At 37.2% G+C, this 17,125-nt stretch overlaps 2 protein-coding genes across 15 annotated transcripts in view; one reads left to right on the top strand and one right to left on the bottom strand.

The window, feature by feature from the left end:
• The window catches only part of SMC1B (structural maintenance of chromosomes 1B), a 39,936-nt gene extending 35,440 nt beyond the window's left edge, over window positions 1–4,496 (top strand). For all 3 annotated transcript variants that reach the window (XM_084496702.1, XM_084496701.1, XM_084496700.1), the window contains one exon: window positions 59–4,496. In XM_084496702.1, the coding sequence (XP_084352828.1) occupies window positions 59–157 (99 nt within the window). In that variant the 3' untranslated portion in view covers window positions 158–4,496. The remainder of the gene's footprint in view (window positions 1–58) is intronic.
• Window positions 369–16,530, bottom strand: FAM118A (family with sequence similarity 118 member A). 12 transcript variants are annotated; one of them, XR_014685586.1, is made up of 9 exons: window positions 16,360–16,530; window positions 13,310–13,365; window positions 11,723–11,975; window positions 10,148–10,369; window positions 9,460–9,588; window positions 8,409–8,721; window positions 5,497–5,564; window positions 4,813–4,896; window positions 369–923 (listed from the first exon to the last, which is right to left on the bottom strand). XR_014685586.1 is itself a non-coding variant. In XM_084496785.1 (7 exons), coding segments are annotated over exons 2-7 (720 nt in total). In that variant the 5' UTR covers window positions 13,357–13,365; window positions 16,360–16,530; the 3' UTR covers window positions 4,663–4,895. The 12 variants fall into 12 exon arrangements, 6 of the variants coding, with proteins under 6 accessions (XP_084352911.1, XP_084352916.1, XP_084352912.1 ...); XR_014685587.1 differs by lacking the exon at window positions 8,409–8,721; XR_014685590.1 differs by lacking the exons at window positions 369–923; window positions 5,497–5,564 and adding an exon at window positions 15,637–15,795 and having other exon boundaries at window positions 4,663–4,896; window positions 8,409–8,694; window positions 16,360–16,491.
• Window positions 16,531–17,125: the final 595 nt, after the last annotated feature.

The following is a 17,125-nucleotide window of genomic DNA, read 5'->3' as shown; positions in this document are numbered from 1 at the left end:
AAGTGTTTACTTCAAGTAACAGAAATGTTTTGAATTGTGTGATTCTTCCTCTTTTCAGCATGATAATGGTATGTTCAGTCAGGTACTGACTTTGGATCTTACCGAGTATCCAGATGACCAAGAAGAAATGGAGAAATATGTACACAGTTCTTTATAAAAATAAAACAAGGATAACTTCAGGGCCAGGTGATACGAAGCATGTTTACAGCTGACTGTTAAAATCTGAAAGTGGGTATTACAGATCAATAGATAAATGTTTACATTTAAAAAAAAAGTGTTCTAAAACTTTGAGGGAGTCACTCATTGATACAGTTTGTTAACAAGACAGAGGTTCTTATTAAGTGTGTGTTATTCTGGTAAGCAAAGCCTTTTCCTCAAAGGTAGGTTTTGTGTTTTTTTTTTTTTTTCTGTCTTAAGATGAAGGACTATGGGTTCACATAAGCGCACTGTATTACAGAGAGTAAGACTTTTTATGAGAAGAAATGTGTTTAGATTTATTTTCAGTGCCTGTTAACACTGGTCTTGTCAGGACCTTTACAGGTCTTTGTGTTGCACGTGCATCTGTTTGCTTTCAGATAGGATTATTTCCACTATCTTGGTATTTTAAAAAACAGGAATATAGCTAATGTCTTGCATGACTTGTGTGATGCCTTTAATACTTCAGCTGTCCCCTGATACCTTATGAAAAGAGCGAGCTTTACAAAAGCTTACCTTACACCTTTTTAGAGGTTTAATGCGACCTGGAGAAAACTTCCAAGGTATTGTACCCTATCCACAACAGAGAAGAATAAAACAGGTGTGAGGCAGCTGCCATAGAGGTAGCAGCCTTAGAAAAAGTTATCTGCTATTATTTTGCAGTTGAGCTGACAACTACCTGTTGTATAGCTGTCCTAGTGCCATCAATCTTGCTGGCTGTGCTTCATCTAAGAAACAGCAATAACAAAGTTGGTTACAGAACATTATTTGAGAGCTAGAATCAATTAATCTGGCCTGGGTTTTATCTTGGTGCATACTGAAGACCTTCATTTGGCTTATGCTTGCTCCTAATTATATCTTGTGTTCATATACTAACTTCCTGTAGTCCACCATGCTTATTACACACTTATACCTTGTAATGTCTTGCTTCTATAGTGCTTGTTGCACACAAACACTGGATGGTTGAGGTTACTGCATAAGGAAGGAATGAAAGATGAGCATTAGTGTGTTCCTATGGAAGGCATTTCAGTGACTTGAATGTGTCCACTTAACTGTAGAGAAATGTTTATCAAATAGTTAATGTTGCTGATACACTCCATTAAATAAAAATGATTTACTCTGAACATACTCTGCAAGTTTGTAACACTTATTTAAACATCTTTTAACAAGCATGGCAGTGCTTCTGTTGGATGAATAGAAGCACTATTCATTGGATGAAGGATGAATAGAAGAGCTACTGCTAATGTTTTTCAAAGATCTTTGATCCTGATCAGTCTGCATATTGCAAATACAGAAGCTTGGGGTTTTAACCATTTTTGCAGAACACATAGTTGAAATAGAAGAATACAGGAAAGAACTAAATGTTGGAAGAAAGGTAAAAGCTACGTATATTAGCTATTATACAAGACTGGCATGGTTGATTTTAAATATTAGAGTATGTACTAGATTTCCTACCACCTTATTATGTAGCATAAACAAAACGGGATAATAAATGGTCAAGGAGACTGTTTCAGTCAGTAAGTATCTTAGACCCATTTTAAAAAAGTACAAAAAGAACCATCTAGAGTAGACTCAGCAAACATTTAACATGTCCAGTTCTAGGGGTAGTTTCTTCACTGTACAGAGGTAGTAATTTCAATGAAGTTCTAAACATGTTACTCTTTTGCATAACTCATAAATCAAATGCAACAGCCTGCACCTTCTGTCCCTTTTGACTGTTTTAAACCCTGAGGTAGCTTTAAGGCAACCCTTTCCATACAGTGGCTAAAATGTAAATGGATGACAGTAGTCATGTGATAGGGGTATAACCCCCAGAATAACCCATTAATTACTTATCTGCTTTTCCAGATTCAAATGCAAAGCACTTGAGTAAGGAAAGGCTGTTGTACAAGTCACCATTGTCTACAAAACCAAAGAATCACTAATGTTCAGTTGCAAGTTGATCCTTACAAGAGGAAGGGAATGTGGTTTTCTAATGTGGATCTGATCTGAGGCACAGGATAAAGTGCTACACAATTTTAGGGTACAGCTTAAACTGACCTCTTAAGGACTGACTATTTATTTGTAAATTAAACTGATGCTTCAACCTGCAGCATAAGTGCTCTAATCTGATACATCATCGTCCAAGCCAGTATGCCTAACCACTGAAACTACACATTCATGCTGATTGGAGAGGGCAAGTTCCATAGGTTAGTCTTACCAGTAATGGTACACGAGGCTAAAAGACAATTTTCAAAAGTGATGTGTGCAGAAATGCAATGCCATAAATGAGAGGATGCATATGGCCACCTTTCCAGCTGGTTTAACTTTAAAAAAAAAAACAGCTGAAAACATGTGAACCGGTAGTTGGGTTCTTTGGGTTTTGGTGTAAGATAGTATTCTTAAGTATGGTTTCTAAATATGGAGTATTTTCTTCTGAGATAGGAGTGCATGTGTATTGTTTAGATTGCTTTTCTATGTAAAGTATCTTCAGAACTTTCATTTGCCTACTTCAGAAAAGGGACAAGGACATACCCCACCAAAAGAACTCTAACCATCTCATTAGTGATTAGTCTAGAAAGAAGCATGTGTCTTAGTTTCAAGCTTTTCATTTTGTAAACATACAGACTACAGAACATGCAGAAGTTGTTTTCCATAGACTAATGTAGTTTTGAAAAGACCTCTAAGATCAAGGCCAACCACTAACATAGCACTGCCAAGTCTACCACTAACCCATAGCCCTAAGCACCACATCTACACATCTTAAATACCTCCAGTGATGGTGACTCAACCCGTTCCTTGGGCAGCCTTTTCCAATGCTTCATAATTTTCAGTGAAGAAGTTTTTCCTAATATCAACCCTAGGCCTCTACTGGCACAACTTGAGGCATATTGCTTCTCAGTCAGAGAAGAGGCCAATCATCATCTCGCTACAGCCTCCTTTCAGGTAGCTGTAGAGAGCAATAAGGTCTCCTCTAAGCATCCTCTTCTCCAGGATGCCGTTGGCCTTGGCCACCTGAGCACACTGCTGGCTCATATTCAGCCAGCTATCAACCAATGCCCCCAGGTCCCTTTCTGCCAGGCAGCTTTCCAGCTAGCCACTCATCTCCCAGCCTGTAGCACTTCATGGGGTTGTGCCCCAGGTGCAGGACCCAGCACTGAGCCTTGTTGAACCTCATACAGTTGGCCTCAGCCCATTGGTCCAGCCTACCCAGATCTCTCTGCAAAGCCCTCCTGCCCTCGAGCAGATCAACACCGTGTGCACTGTCAGTAAGCTTGCAGTCTCCTTGTCCAGATCATTGATAAAGATACTGAAGAGAACTGACCCTATTACTGAGCGCTGGGGGACACTGCTGGTGACTGGCCTCCAGCTGGATTTTATTCCATTTACAACTATGTGGGCCCAGCCCCCCAGCCCTATGACTTTCACTTCCCCATACAACATCACGTGTGTTGTGCACTCTCACAAGGCATTACAGATCAACTCCACAAGGAACCTCAGAGAAACCTACCTGAAGCAACCTCCAGGACCCCCAGATATAAATGGGCTCGTATCAGCACAAAAATGACCCTGAATATGCTCTCCTGCAGACATTGAGGTGAGAGGCAGCTGACTAGAAAATGCCAGATCAGTGTTAGCAACTAAAGCAGTAATTCTGTCAGTCAAGTGCTGGAACAATTCAGTGCAAGGTAAAGTGACAGTAACTCAGGAAAGAAGTGAGCATACTGCCTAACTTTAGTCATTTGAGTAGTTCAGCTGTCATGGAAGTTACACACTAGAAAATGTCAGATACATGATCAGATACTACCCTGTTTTATTCCCACTGCATTAAGACTGTCCATTATCTGCTGAGATAACTGGCAACATACTGTGGTTAGACAACCACTAGAATATTTCCATGAAAATATAGTGCAAAAGGGTCAGTAAACCCCCATGCATGCCACTGTATTTTTCTTGATTTCCCTCCCTGTAAACTCATGCCTTAGTAGACTGACAAGTGAAAACGAATGCTTGTGCTAAAAACATAAAATAGGGAAGTTACTGTGATGTAGGTTCCATAAATGCAAAACACTTCCTGCTCAAAGCAGCTTAGAGAGGTCTGAATCTTGCAAACTTGTGCTGACAGACCCCCCCTGAAGAAATCAACCTCATGCAGCCTAATTGCAGATCAGCTGATGAGAAAAAGAATTTTAAGAAATCCTTCATTTTAAAGGCAACTAACAGGTAGTTCCATAGTATGCCAACAGTAATTGACAGATCTGAACAGCACCTCCATTGTGCTTCAAATCACCATATTCAGGCCAAACTGTTAAGAACTTGGTCCATCTGGCTTCAAAAACAGGCAGGTAAAACTTTTATCTATGTGCTGTTAAATGACCTTACAGATACAGTTTCAGTAGTTCACTAGTTCAGAAGTGCCTGCAGAGTGACTAGTATCACTCAAAATTTCACATGCATTACCATTTACATCCCTAGAAAAGAAAATGCTAAGACATACACGATTTTTATTCCACTTGAAACCATGGAAATACTTAGCTCAAAACCTTCAATGCAGAAATAAAACATCTGCTGTTAAAAACAGCAGATTTTAACTGTTTTGTGTGTGTTTTTCCCCCTCCCATTCAATAGTAGATATACCATTATCTGATTGCTTGATTCTCTTGGGAGAGTCAGTACCATTTTCTCTTAATTTCCTTTTAGCACTGTCCATACATGAAGTTCCTGTGGAAAGAGAGGGGAAAAAAACAGTAAGAAATAGTATTTTAATCATCCTACATACATGTAGTGTGAATGTGCATAAATACGTGGTTTTTGTTTTGTTTTGTTTACAAGCACTAAATATTTAAACACAATACTGGTCCACTAAGGTTCTTATACTTGGATTCTAACACCTAGTAAACATCTGCAGCAATTCAGTGACCCCAAGGCTTCTCCCAACACTGAGCTGTGGTACTAAGATATAAAACAGTAACTAGCTAATTATACAGCTGCCTTTTGAAGAAAATGAGTTTTCTGGTTTTGTGTGATAATGCCTGTGGAGTTCACAGGCAAGAAGCTTCTGTAAAAAGTCTGGAGCTGTTATTCAAAAAAGCAGTTTTAGATATAAGCTACTGCTGAAGCAGAAACAGCAAAGGTGAACAGTAAAAATTAATGGAAGGGAAAGGCCCTCAAAGTTATGACATACATCACCTAAAACTAGTTTTGAATTTTTACTATGCAAAGCTGTGTTAGGAGATGTTTAGCGTGATACGTATTCCAAAATACAAGTATAACAGGTGCTAAAATTACTTGTAAGGAAGGTGGTAACTAAAAGCTCCTTACTAACTCACTAAGTTGAACTGGATTAAGTTGTTCTGGTTTCTTCTCCACTGATGCCTGGTTGTGCATTCCTGAAAAAAGGGATTTATGACCTCATCTCAAAGAGGGATATGCGTAAAATCAAATTCCAAAATTCATCTATTACACCTGCCCATAAATATCTTGGGCCTTGCATAATTTTTTGGTTGTGGAAGAGTGGGGTTTTTCATCTCCTGCAATGCAGAAGACCCTTAACATACAATAATGAAGTGATACTTCTATACAATTTTGATCCATTGTAATCCTGACACTTGCTGCAGCAGCACAAAGATTTTAGAAATGCTATGATTTTGCTATGTTTTTAAGTTGAAGTGTTGTTTCAAAGGGATACTTTGCTATTTTATACAAAAAATAAAAAAGTGAATGTATTATTGCTCTGCTTCAGAGGGATCACAGAATTGTAGGGGTTGGAAGAGATCAAGTCCTATCCCGCTGCCAAAGCAGGTTCCTTAGAGCAGGCTGCCCAGGTAGGCATCCAGATGGGCCTTGAATATCTCCAGAAAAGGAGACTCCACAACCTCCCTGGACAGCCTGTTCCAGTGCTCTGTCACCCTTATGATAAAGTTCTTTCGCATGTTGGTGTGGAACTTCCCTGTGATCCATCTTCACAAAGGATCACAAAGATAATTGTACAACACTTCAAAAATTCACCTTTAGTATTACATACCTTACATGAATGTCATCTTTAAAAAGAGAGAATCTACATTTGGAAATTTAAGCCAAAACTCATTGATGTTAATATCTTAATTTGATCAGCGCTAATATGATATGTTTTTGATATGTTTGCTGGAGTTTGTCATTTTACTGACTGATGACACCCAGCAGTTACCTGCTACTATATGGAAAGAAGAGAAATAATCCGTTAAGTAGACTTTTACAACTAAATCAGAGAACTACACAGTTGTCATTTGATTACATTGTAAGTTACAGACTTATTTTTGTATCTCTGGTAGATAATGAAACTTTGTGAAAAGAAGAACACTGTTTATCCAACAGCGTTGTGCTGTCCACTCAATCAGCATCTAGAGGAGGGTGAGACACAGCAACAGCACAAGTTAGCATCCAGATATTGCACCTTTAAGGTAATGCCCCAAAATACCAAAGTTATATTTCTTTCATATAGCCTGACAAGTTTCTTGTGCTATTTTTAAAAATAGATTTTGCATAAGAACCCCGGTTTAAAATAAAAACACAAAAAAAGGAAGAAATACTTTTATGGGCAGTAAGAAATCACTGAAAGTTCATGAGTAGGGGAAAGAAAAGAGTTCTCTGCAGAATAAGCCCTGAAACAATAACAAAATAATATATTGTCAAGGTCTGTTATAAAACAAAAGTGAAAATAATGAAACCTGGCAGTTGGGTACCACAGGGAGTAGTTACATCTAAAATCAGTTTTCTTTGGGATCCTTGTAAATAAGTCCGTTGGGGACTTGTAAATAAGAACAAGAGTTAGAAGTCAGAGGTCCCTCTTCTTGGAAGTAGTATGCCAATCAGTAATCCCACTGAATGAAAAGGGCAGCATTATGGTCTGATCTTGCAGTCATTTCCAACAATAATCACCCTTTTTATTTCATATTTAGAGTTCAGTTACATATATTTCTCACACTGTTTTGAGCTCAATGGCTGCTGTGCAATATATTGGATAGTCTGGATTCCGCATACTCTAGATACTTCTCAGACTATGAAAGTATATGCATAACAATCAACATTAGCGTGGCAAAGACCAAACAAACTAGCAGGCTAAGGCTATTTTAGTGTCTGACATTCCACCCCAATGTATTTTTCAGTGTCTACACTGCAGACAGACCTTCCAAAACCTAGATGCTATAATACTTTTCTAGCTTTCATGGTCAGAAAAATCTAAGCCAGTCTAAATGGACTTACAGAAAGCCAGTCTAAATGCACTTACAGAAACCATTACATAGTTTGGGCTTTTACCTGTGATCTTCTTTTGTAGAGAGCAAGGACAAGATACCTGCTATGCACCACTTTGCAATAACTGTAGACAAAGCAGTTTCGCTGACATGATAAATAAGATTTTTGAAATGAGATTCTTCCCAAGGTTATTTTCCCCAGCTGTCTGAATAAGCCATAGTAGAACTGTCCTTGTTTGGAAAATGGTAAAGAAATCTCTCTCCTTTCCTTCAAATTGCTCTTTTTCTACTGTTTTATACTAAAGGCTCTTTATTGTTATGGCTTAGAGATTTTAAGAGATGAGAGACCACAGGATGCAAGGGAAAAGAAAAAAAAAAAAAGTGGGTAGAAGGATCTACTTGGTAAAACTTATCTTGTCTATGCATAGCTGTTACCTTCTGCAAAGGTATTGAATTATTTCCCATTCTAGCATAAAATACACTCTACAGAACATCATTTACTGTCAAAAAGTGGAATATTATTCCACAGTTCCTACTTTTCTTTCACAAAAGACTATGCTTACACTCAGGTACTCTAACACAGTCCTAACTGCGTTAAGCTAAATGCTACTGGGTGTACTGTTTACATCCTTTTCTCATTTAGTTTCCCACTTTAAGCATAATTATGAATTTTGGGTCAGTTTATCCCACCAATTATTACATATTTTTTAATTATCTTTTACTACTATGACACATATAATGTAATACTCAATATACAAGAATAGTCCAGACCAATAAACAAACAAACATGAGAGCGAGTATCTTAACCAAATACTACAAATAGACAAAAAGAACTTACAGAAATAAATGTGGTTACAACTTTGGCATGTGTTTCAGTTCTACAAGTCAATAATAAATGGAGATGTTCCACAGACCTAGTGCTAGTGACACACACTGTCATCATTTCAGCCTAACTGTTCAGATAACTGTACCTACTCTAAATTTTCTGAATTAATACATTACCTGGACTTCTGTGCTTGCAGATTTGAGTAGTCAGATCTTGTACATACTCTGGGAATTATTTAAAGCAGTCCCCATAAGATACTACTTTTATTCCATTCAGAAGCATATCTGCCTGGAGCTTAAAAAAGTGCTCTTCGTTTTCTTTAAGCACCAGCATGTAATGTTCTAAATCCACCTTATTCTTTACAGTATAAAGAAAAAGAGCTTGGAATATCTGATCACGTAGAGTCTCTCCACAGCCCAAAAACAAAAAAGACTTTGTTTGATACAAATTTTGGATAACTTCCTGTTCAGAAATATAAAAACAGAAGAGCTACATTTATTTTGACAGCCAAAAGATCAAAGTAAGAGCTTTTAAAATGCATCAGGCATAAAAGGAGAAGCAGAGCATCTATCACTATTGAACTGAATTAAGTATATATTTTAGGATTGCAGCAAACTGACATTTCATAAGCACTGTCTCTACAAAACAATAAATCCTCAAAATCAAAAGTTACCATAGAAAATTATGTACATATAAATATTTCCAGTAAGGACATTTTAAACAGAAAGAATAATAATTATAGAAGATTAGACTCCTGATAGGTCAATCAGTAAGTACAGAAAATTAATATTCTTTACCAAATGTTTTATTTCTCCAAACATGTAACACAGCATTAAGGATCCAAGATCTGGACCTAGTTATAGCTTATGCCCCTAAAAAATGAACCCAAGCTACCACATGATAAAATATGGTAAAGAATTATTGCAATGTTGTCTGATATTCTGGGTCTGGTGTTCTTCCTTAAGATAAATTCAAAGAGCTTTAGAACTAGCTTTAGAACTATGACATACAACTGGGGTTTTTAATTGTGACTTGCAAAGAAGCAGTATACAGGGGCATACACTGCCCTAAGAACATAACTGGCTTTCTGAATAATGTCATTTTTCTGTGTCCCAATTATTTAAGCTAGGGTTTTGTTGGATCATATAGGCTAAGGTAATGTGTATGAAATGACAAAAACAAAATAATTTGGAAACACACGGTAAGTATTTTAAAGATCACACAAACCATGACTTCAGGATCTTGAGTAACATCCTTATATCCTGAAGGATCTAGCACCATTCCACAAGGATCCATATACAAGCCATGAATATGAAGAACTCCATATTTTATATGACCTCTTGCCCACTGAAGAACCTAAAGAAAATTAAACATTACGTCTACTATAGTAAGATATTGCAAAAATATACAACTGTCCTAACATCTAAACCCACTTAAAGCAGAAGTAACTTCTGCATTTTTCCTGCAGCAAGAGTTTAATTTCATCCCTAAGCTTATTTTAAATTACAAAGAGGTGATTACTGATACTGAAGATAGTTGCAGCTTTTCAGTCCAAACAAGCATTCAACCAACAAGCAAATTCCAGCAATGCTGACAGAAAATATATGAAAAGCAAATTAATTATCAGCTAGGTGAAATCTTATTTGTGATTGTTACAATTATTTCATGAAAGTTATCAGTTTTTATTTTTCCAGGGAATGTAGGGAGCGGTTAATAAACGTGCTGCTGAAATGTCATTTGGTGATTTGTTATCAGATTATTCAGAATAAACAAATACTGAAAATAAATGTTAGTGCATCAGCTGTTAACTTAAAAGTATGCTTTAACAATTAAGAAGTTTTAGCCTTAACAGGCTTTACACAGGAAAACAATCTGTCAATGAAGACTCAGAGCTGCCTTCTCTTTTAAGTCATACCTTATCCTTATCTTTCAAGTCCAAAGACTCCATAGGTTTACCCTGTTGATGACCAAATATTTCAAGTAAATTGTCATAATTTGTAGTCAGAACCATTGTGCCTCTCTCCATTAGTCTCAGGATTGCTTGCAGAACAACAGGGTTCTGAACGTGTTGTTCTAAGTTATCAAACACCTCCATTAAGCAATCCTGGAAGAAGTTGGGCTTTGTATCCCCAGTACGCTGAAGAAGGAAAAAAAAATAAAAATAAAATAAAGATGAACACTTCATAAGTAGGACGTGTGACATGAATACCTCTAACAGAAAACCCATATTTACTTAATTCCAAAGCATTTCTTTAAAAGAGAAATAGGTGTAATAACCTAGGAACTTGCACAGCATATAAAGCATAAATGTTAGAATGTACAAAAAAAATCAGAAATAATCACAAATTATTCAGGTGCTCTTGCCTCCACTTTATACCACTTAAAAGTAATACTGTAGTTTGCTCAAGGAAGTTTGTAATGTAGGTACAGTAAAACCAAATTGTTTTGCTACAGTTAAATCCTCACTGTAAAAAAAAAAAAAAAAAAAAAAAAGCGACAATAAACATGAAGGTCTGCTGTCCTAAAAGCACTGTTTTTTTGTTTTTTTGTTTTTTTTTTTTTTGCCCTGAGTACCTGCTGGGACAGACACGACCATACATCAATTCTATAAAATGTACAGACTTCATATTCAATAAACACAGAACAAATGTCTACACCTCAAGCAGTTACTGCCTACCTACATGGAAACCTCATCTTTCTCAATATGCTTTTACTGCTTTGAAGATCAGCTAGTGTACTAAAATTATCATTCCCTAGATGTGAAGTTTGTGATATACTACTAGAGGGTGTGGGTTGTTTTGTGGTTTTGTTTGTATTTTTGCTTCCCAATTGTGAAAGAATTTCTTAAACATTAAATTTGCTGCAAAGCCTAACAGACTCTTCCCAAAAGGGAGGTTACTATTATACTTCACCTGTAGAGAAGCTTGTAATCCTCACCACCTGTTGCAGAACATCACATTTACATCACTCTGCTTGTATGTCACTAATTGGCAAAGACTTGGCAAACCTATTAATACACAATCTGAAAACCTCTGGGGCCTAGAATCAAAGGCTGAGAATCCAGGCATGTATGGACTGACTTCAGTGAAGTGTGAGCTACAGCAGTTCAGTTTGTGTGATCTAAAGCTGTCAATGGGGTCTAAGTCTACCTGTATTTTCACGGTCTCGCTACCTTTAGCAAGCAGAGCTGTAAGTTCCTCTTTCAATGGCAGGCAACATTATGGAGAATATTTAATAGTCAAGATTCTTGCTTGCATTAATTATGATGAAAGCTTACTTACACTAAAACACAGGTGTTTTGTTGTTGTTATTTTTGTTTGTTTTGTTTTTAAGCCTCTCCACATGTTCAGTTTACTATATGAGTATGAGCAAAATTTCAATTTTAAACAGTAAAATTTGAGTTTTGGCAAACAGGCAAAAATTTTAGTTGGTGACAAAGTAAAAATGTATAATAATTCCAGAAGTCAGCATATGTTATAAAAACACTCACTGGTGACATTTTCCTGATGAGATCATGTGCAACCACAAGCAGGTCTCTATCTTTGATCACTTTTTTACGAAATTCAGCCACGTCTCCTGGATGCAGCACCTTCAACTGTTCTGCTGCTTCAATTACAGCCTCGATGCAGCTTCTCCAGGAGCACAGCGCTGGGATTCCTGGTGCAACAGCAGCACTTACTCCAGTTCCAATTACAAGAAGAAGGTCCCGAGGCTGCTTTGTTATTAGGCTTTTTAAGAATTTTCTCAAAAGAAGCAAACAAAAAACACAGATCATTTTCTGCAGTTTAGCACATTTTCTATTTCTAACTTGTCTGAAGATTTCCTGTCACTCAAGAAGTTTGTATGAAATATTAACACTTGTGCAAAATATTGAACACCCAGAAGGAAGTGAGTCCTCCTTTTCTGTGCAGAAGCATGGCAGCAGTTAACAATCTTCCCCCCAAAGCTAAAATGGACTTCTCCCCCCACGTTAACATGCATAATAAAAGCCGTAAGATGACAGCAACTTTAAATCACTAATACTTTTGAGACCCAAAACAGTTGACTAACAATTTTCAGTTCACTGGGCTAGCCAGACACCATTTCAAACGAAATTTTGAAAAAGCAGTCAGAGGACTGCCCAATCATTTATTTAATGCACAAGACAGAAAGTAATTAGAACTATTAGAAATGGGAAGGTTCTACTATTTCAAACAAAACTTTTTTTTTTTCTAGATAAAAACAAAACAAAAAAAAGCAGTGTATTTATTCCCACTTATTCTCACGTTAGGACACACAAACATAAGAACAGTCATGCTTGTTCAGACCAAGGGTTTATCTAGCCCCCTGTTCTGATGCTACAGGTTACAGCCAAATGCACCTTTGAGAGTATCCCAGTATTCACTGAACAAGACAGCAGAAGAAACTACCACGAGAGTCTGGCTGTGTTTCAGTAATAATCCTGATGTTTATACAAAATAATTCCATTTAACCCCTTATTCCAAATATGTATTTTAGCACCAAGCCAGTGTAAAAGAACTGATGTTTCCTCACCAATTATTCTTTCCACCATTACTCTGCAAAGAAGTGTAAAGACATTTAAATCACTGTAGACAAACAAAGATTTCAGTAATAAAAAACAACATTCCCTTGACTTTCAAACCTACCTCTACAGTTAATTACTGTTAATCCAGTATCACAGTTCTTCAATACCTCTTATTTCACAATCACCTGAAACTAACTAAAACTGAAACATTTAATTTGAAATGGCCTCAGGCAAAGAAATTAATAATCCTGTTCATAATGGTAATGCTTGTAGCTAAAGCCTACAAAGAAAATGTTGTTGATAACCCCCTTGTCTTCCTGCTACATTGAGCAGGAATTGTTTCTACTCAGCAAGCATATTATTCATGCCCCAAGAACAAATTAAGCAAATAAGAAGCACATGGTTAGAGGAGAAACTAGTTTTTGAAGATCATTTCAAGTTGTCAAGTATGATGTTGTTCTCATACTTGACTTTCAATAATGTATTTCCATTATGTTTTCAGATTTTCATTAATAGTTTTGCAGAATAACTAGTCTCTGCAACACTAGTTACCTGGATTTTTGCTCACTTCTAATTGTTGACCTTTCCAAAGAATCCATCTCTGAGCCCTAAGTAAAAGTAAAATAACTCTTAATGCATCTACCTTAGAACAGCATTAGTCAGCATTTCTGTTTATTTTTATCAAGTATTTAAAATTATTAAAAAAAAAAAATAATAATCTCTATATCATGTCCCAGTTAAGCAAGACGAACTGCCACAGTTCCATGTTAGCTCAGCCAGTAGGTATTTTGATGCTAATGGAGACGGAGCTTTTAACACATCTTGAATTTAGATACAGGTGCATTTCAGTTAAAGTTTATCATAACCACAAAAATGTTAATTCATTTCAAGTAAAAGAATGCTTTTCTTAAAAATAAGTAAATGCACACACATTCTTGATCATAGAAGACCTAACTGCTAAAAAAAAAAAAAAAAAAAAGCAATGATTGAATAATCAAGACTTAATTTGTAATTATTATTAATTACCCTACCACACCAAAATATTTCCCCCCCCCTCAGAAGGATTTTTAAATAGAAACTTCTTTCTGTATCTTCTATACTATCACTTGAACTAGCATCCAGTCAAGATCCTTGTCCCAGAATTGTCAGATAACTGTTCCAAATTATTTATTATTTTTTTTTAGTTTAACTTCTACAAAACTTAGGCATCATTTCTGTTTGCAAACAACCATGTAATTTTCTGAAAATCTAAACAAACAGCAATTCATTCATTACAGTTTCAGCAGATTATGGAATGCAGAGCAGAAAAGTGCACTTTTTAGACAATATAAGCCAAAGAAAGAACAAAATATAAAAAGCATTATACTTTCAAAATTATAGACACAAATCTTATACCAAAAATCAAACTACTACAGGATCCCTCTGTAATGGTATTTGTGCATGCGGTCTCCTACTTTCCTATTAAAGAAATGAAAAATGTTCTTGAGAGCGAAAATTCTTTTCCCAAAACCAAGCTGATAGACAAAATATTAAGTTCAACATTTCATTAAAAAAAATAAAAAAAAAAAAAACACCTACAAAGCCAGTTTTCCACAGGAACCTGAAAGATCTCATCAGGTACTTCTAGAACAGCAGCTACACATTCAGATTTTAGAGTTCTGCATGTTCTGAACAACTCAGTGCAGCCTAAAACAAGTACTACATTTTTATTACCGTAAATTAAATTACACAATCAAAACACTAACATTATAGACACAACAAATAAAAAAAAAAAGAAAAAAAAACATACTTTTCAGATGAGAAGTTCAGCATTTATAGTTTTAATTAGTCTCCCTCTAGTAAAGGCTATTAGTAACTCCTATTTCTATGGTACATTTTGTTTAACACATGCCATATACATAAGCAAAGTCACAAATATTAAGCAGGCAACTACAATTCACACTGCAAACCCCTGTAAGTTTTCATCTTGTATGCATTATTCACGCTAACTGACCCAGAAGAAACAGAACCCTGCACAAGGATCTCAGCAATGGGTTCTCTGTAAGTCAGACATTAAATGAAATTCCTAATTCTACCTTCTAGTTCATTGAAGCTCTATGATATGTTTCAAAGGCAGAACCAGTTTGAGCTCTTTATTGAAAAATGCATAGTTAAAATGAAGAGAAACTCTGCTACCAACTGTAAATCTAGAATTAAGACACTCTGGAGTTATTCTAGGCTTTTACTGTTATCATCAACATTGCAATTGTGTCTCATACTCTGAAGTCCATAAGACCACAGAAACATTTGCTCAGGGCTTCACGTTATAAACACAACACATCAGATAGAGGAAAAAAAAAAAAAAAAAAAAAAAAGAAAAACAGTACCTAAATAATCAGGAATCTGATCTAATTCCTTTCACAAGTTAACAGCATTTAGGCAGATAACCCTGCATCTCTCCCCACCATGACGTTCATATTGGGCAGATCCTTATTTGTCTCTGTGGCTTCCAACACACGATTAGCAAGCTACTGTAAAACTACTCCTCCTCTCAAGAAGCTCATTCATCAGGCTAAGGTCCAAGATGTCATCTTTCTATAACAATCTTTAAGTATAGAAAACTTTCTTTTAGTCTGTCTCTCTCCAACAATCTTCTCAAGCCAATTTCAATCTAAAGCATAAGAATAATGTTGACAAGAGACTTTGGCTACAGTATCAAAACTTAGAAATCACCAAGTTTAATTATATTAATTCTTAGGTTTGTTTTTATAAGGACATACTTTCGTTTGGCTTTGAAACCCACCTTAGTTTGTGGCCGCCAAGACTGCAGACCCTAAATCCCCAGAAAAGCACCCTACCAGACCCTGTGCTTCCTACAGCTTGCCAACTCCAAAGCTCACCTGATGAAAGCTAATTTGGAAGCAGGAGGCCTAAGCCTGGAGATCATCTGACATGCAGACATCAACGTTTCTGAGGAAAGCATCCAAGGATTCTTTTCAAGTAGAAAAATCTTTTCTTGTGACAGTTATTTTCTCCACACTCCATTTGCAAACAGCATCCTATAAAAGCACTATACTATAAGCTAAAGAACACTACCATGCTTAATACGTAGAATAAGCAATCTCGAGCAAAATACTCAAAGATCTGGAGAACAAAATACCTTTCTCTACAGAAAATGTATGAGTTCCCAATGCAAAAACCCCTCATGAGGGAAATGGGACTCATTTACTTAGAAAAGAGACTGTTTCATTGAAGCATTTGGGAGAAGAAAAAAAAAAAAAAAAAGAAAAAGAAAAAAAAAAAAGGAAAAAAAAAAAAACTTGAACAACTACACGATTAACTTGCCCAAACGAACAAAATGCTATCACCACCTGGTGCTTTAGACCTTAGTAGTGGCTTTTACCCGGCTGAGGCTTCCTGAGGCAGCTCGGGGACGAGCTAGCGGCCGCCCTCCCCCCGCCGTGTTACGAACCGCAGCTGAACGGACGCAGCTCCTCCACCCGCCGGCTCCCGCCGCCGCCGCCGCCCCTCGGCCAGCCCCGCAGGCAGAGGCGGAGCCAAACACGGAGCCGGACGCGGAACGGCGGCTTTAACGGCCTGGCCGTGCCGGGCCGGGCCCTTACCTGCCGTTACCGGCTCTCTGCCGCCATTACGGCCGTGGCACCGCCCCGCCCGGCCCCGTGCCCTCAGGGCCGGGCTCTGCCGAAGTTTCACCCGCCGGTTGGGAAACAGCCGCCGCGGCAGCGAGGGGCCGGCCCGGCGCGGTCCCTACTAACACTGAAATGTATTAGGGTGATGAGAAAGCAAAACAGAAAAAAAAAAAAAAAAAAAAAAGACACGTCAGAATTACCTTCAGCAGATCTGATCAGGGATAGGCTTGATTCTGTGATGTGCTGGCAGCAGGTGGAATATGTTATCTGCAGGGACAGCAACACTGGGTGTTGTTCAAATACAGCTAGCTTGCCTTAGCTAGGCACATTCAAAAGCCAATAGCTAAAGCTCTCCTCCTCTTCAAATTACTTTTTTTTTTTTTTTAACTTCTAATCTCTCGAAGCCTAAAAACTCAATGTTCCTTCACCATGACTTATTATGGTGTTTGATTAACAATATTTACCTCAGTTCCACCATATTTTCTAGCAGCAGTGCCCAGCTTTATTTGCACGGCTGCATGTTGCACCTAGGGGTACTTTGAGCCCAAATTGTACCCCCAGATTCCAGTTTGAACTGTGTTGAAAACATGTCATTTTCTAACTCTAATTTCTTAACAGGACTTTTCAGGGATACCTGTGAAACCAGTTTAATGGACTTCTGAAGTCTTGAAGTACTTATGAGAAGAAGCTTCCTAAACATAGGGTGTAGATTTTTTTTTTCCTGTAGTCCTATTGTTTT

The sequence above is a fragment of the Aythya ferina genome, assembly GCF_964211825.1.
Source record: "Aythya ferina genome assembly, chromosome: 1".
NCBI classification, from domain to species: Eukaryota; Metazoa; Chordata; class Aves; order Anseriformes; family Anatidae; genus Aythya; species Aythya ferina.
Note: the sequence above shows the minus strand (reverse complement) of the source record. Positions and strands in the feature narration are given on the sequence as shown.

What these genes read in the sequence shown, in the direction of transcription:
- FAM118A (XM_084496787.1), bottom strand. Translation starts at nt 13,356, where the DNA reads ATGGATTCTTTGGAAAGGTCAACAATTAGAAGTGAGCAAAAATCCAG. An exon ending in AGAAGTGAGCAAAAATCCAG is followed by an intron (nt 11,976 to 13,309) that starts GTAACTAGTGTT and finishes GCTTCTTTTGAG; the next exon opens with AAAATTCTTAAAAAGCCTAA. An exon ending in CTCAAGATCCTGAAGTCATG is followed by an intron (nt 8,722 to 9,459) that starts GTTTGTGTGATC and finishes AAATAAATGTAG; the next exon opens with CTCTTCTGTTTTTATATTTC.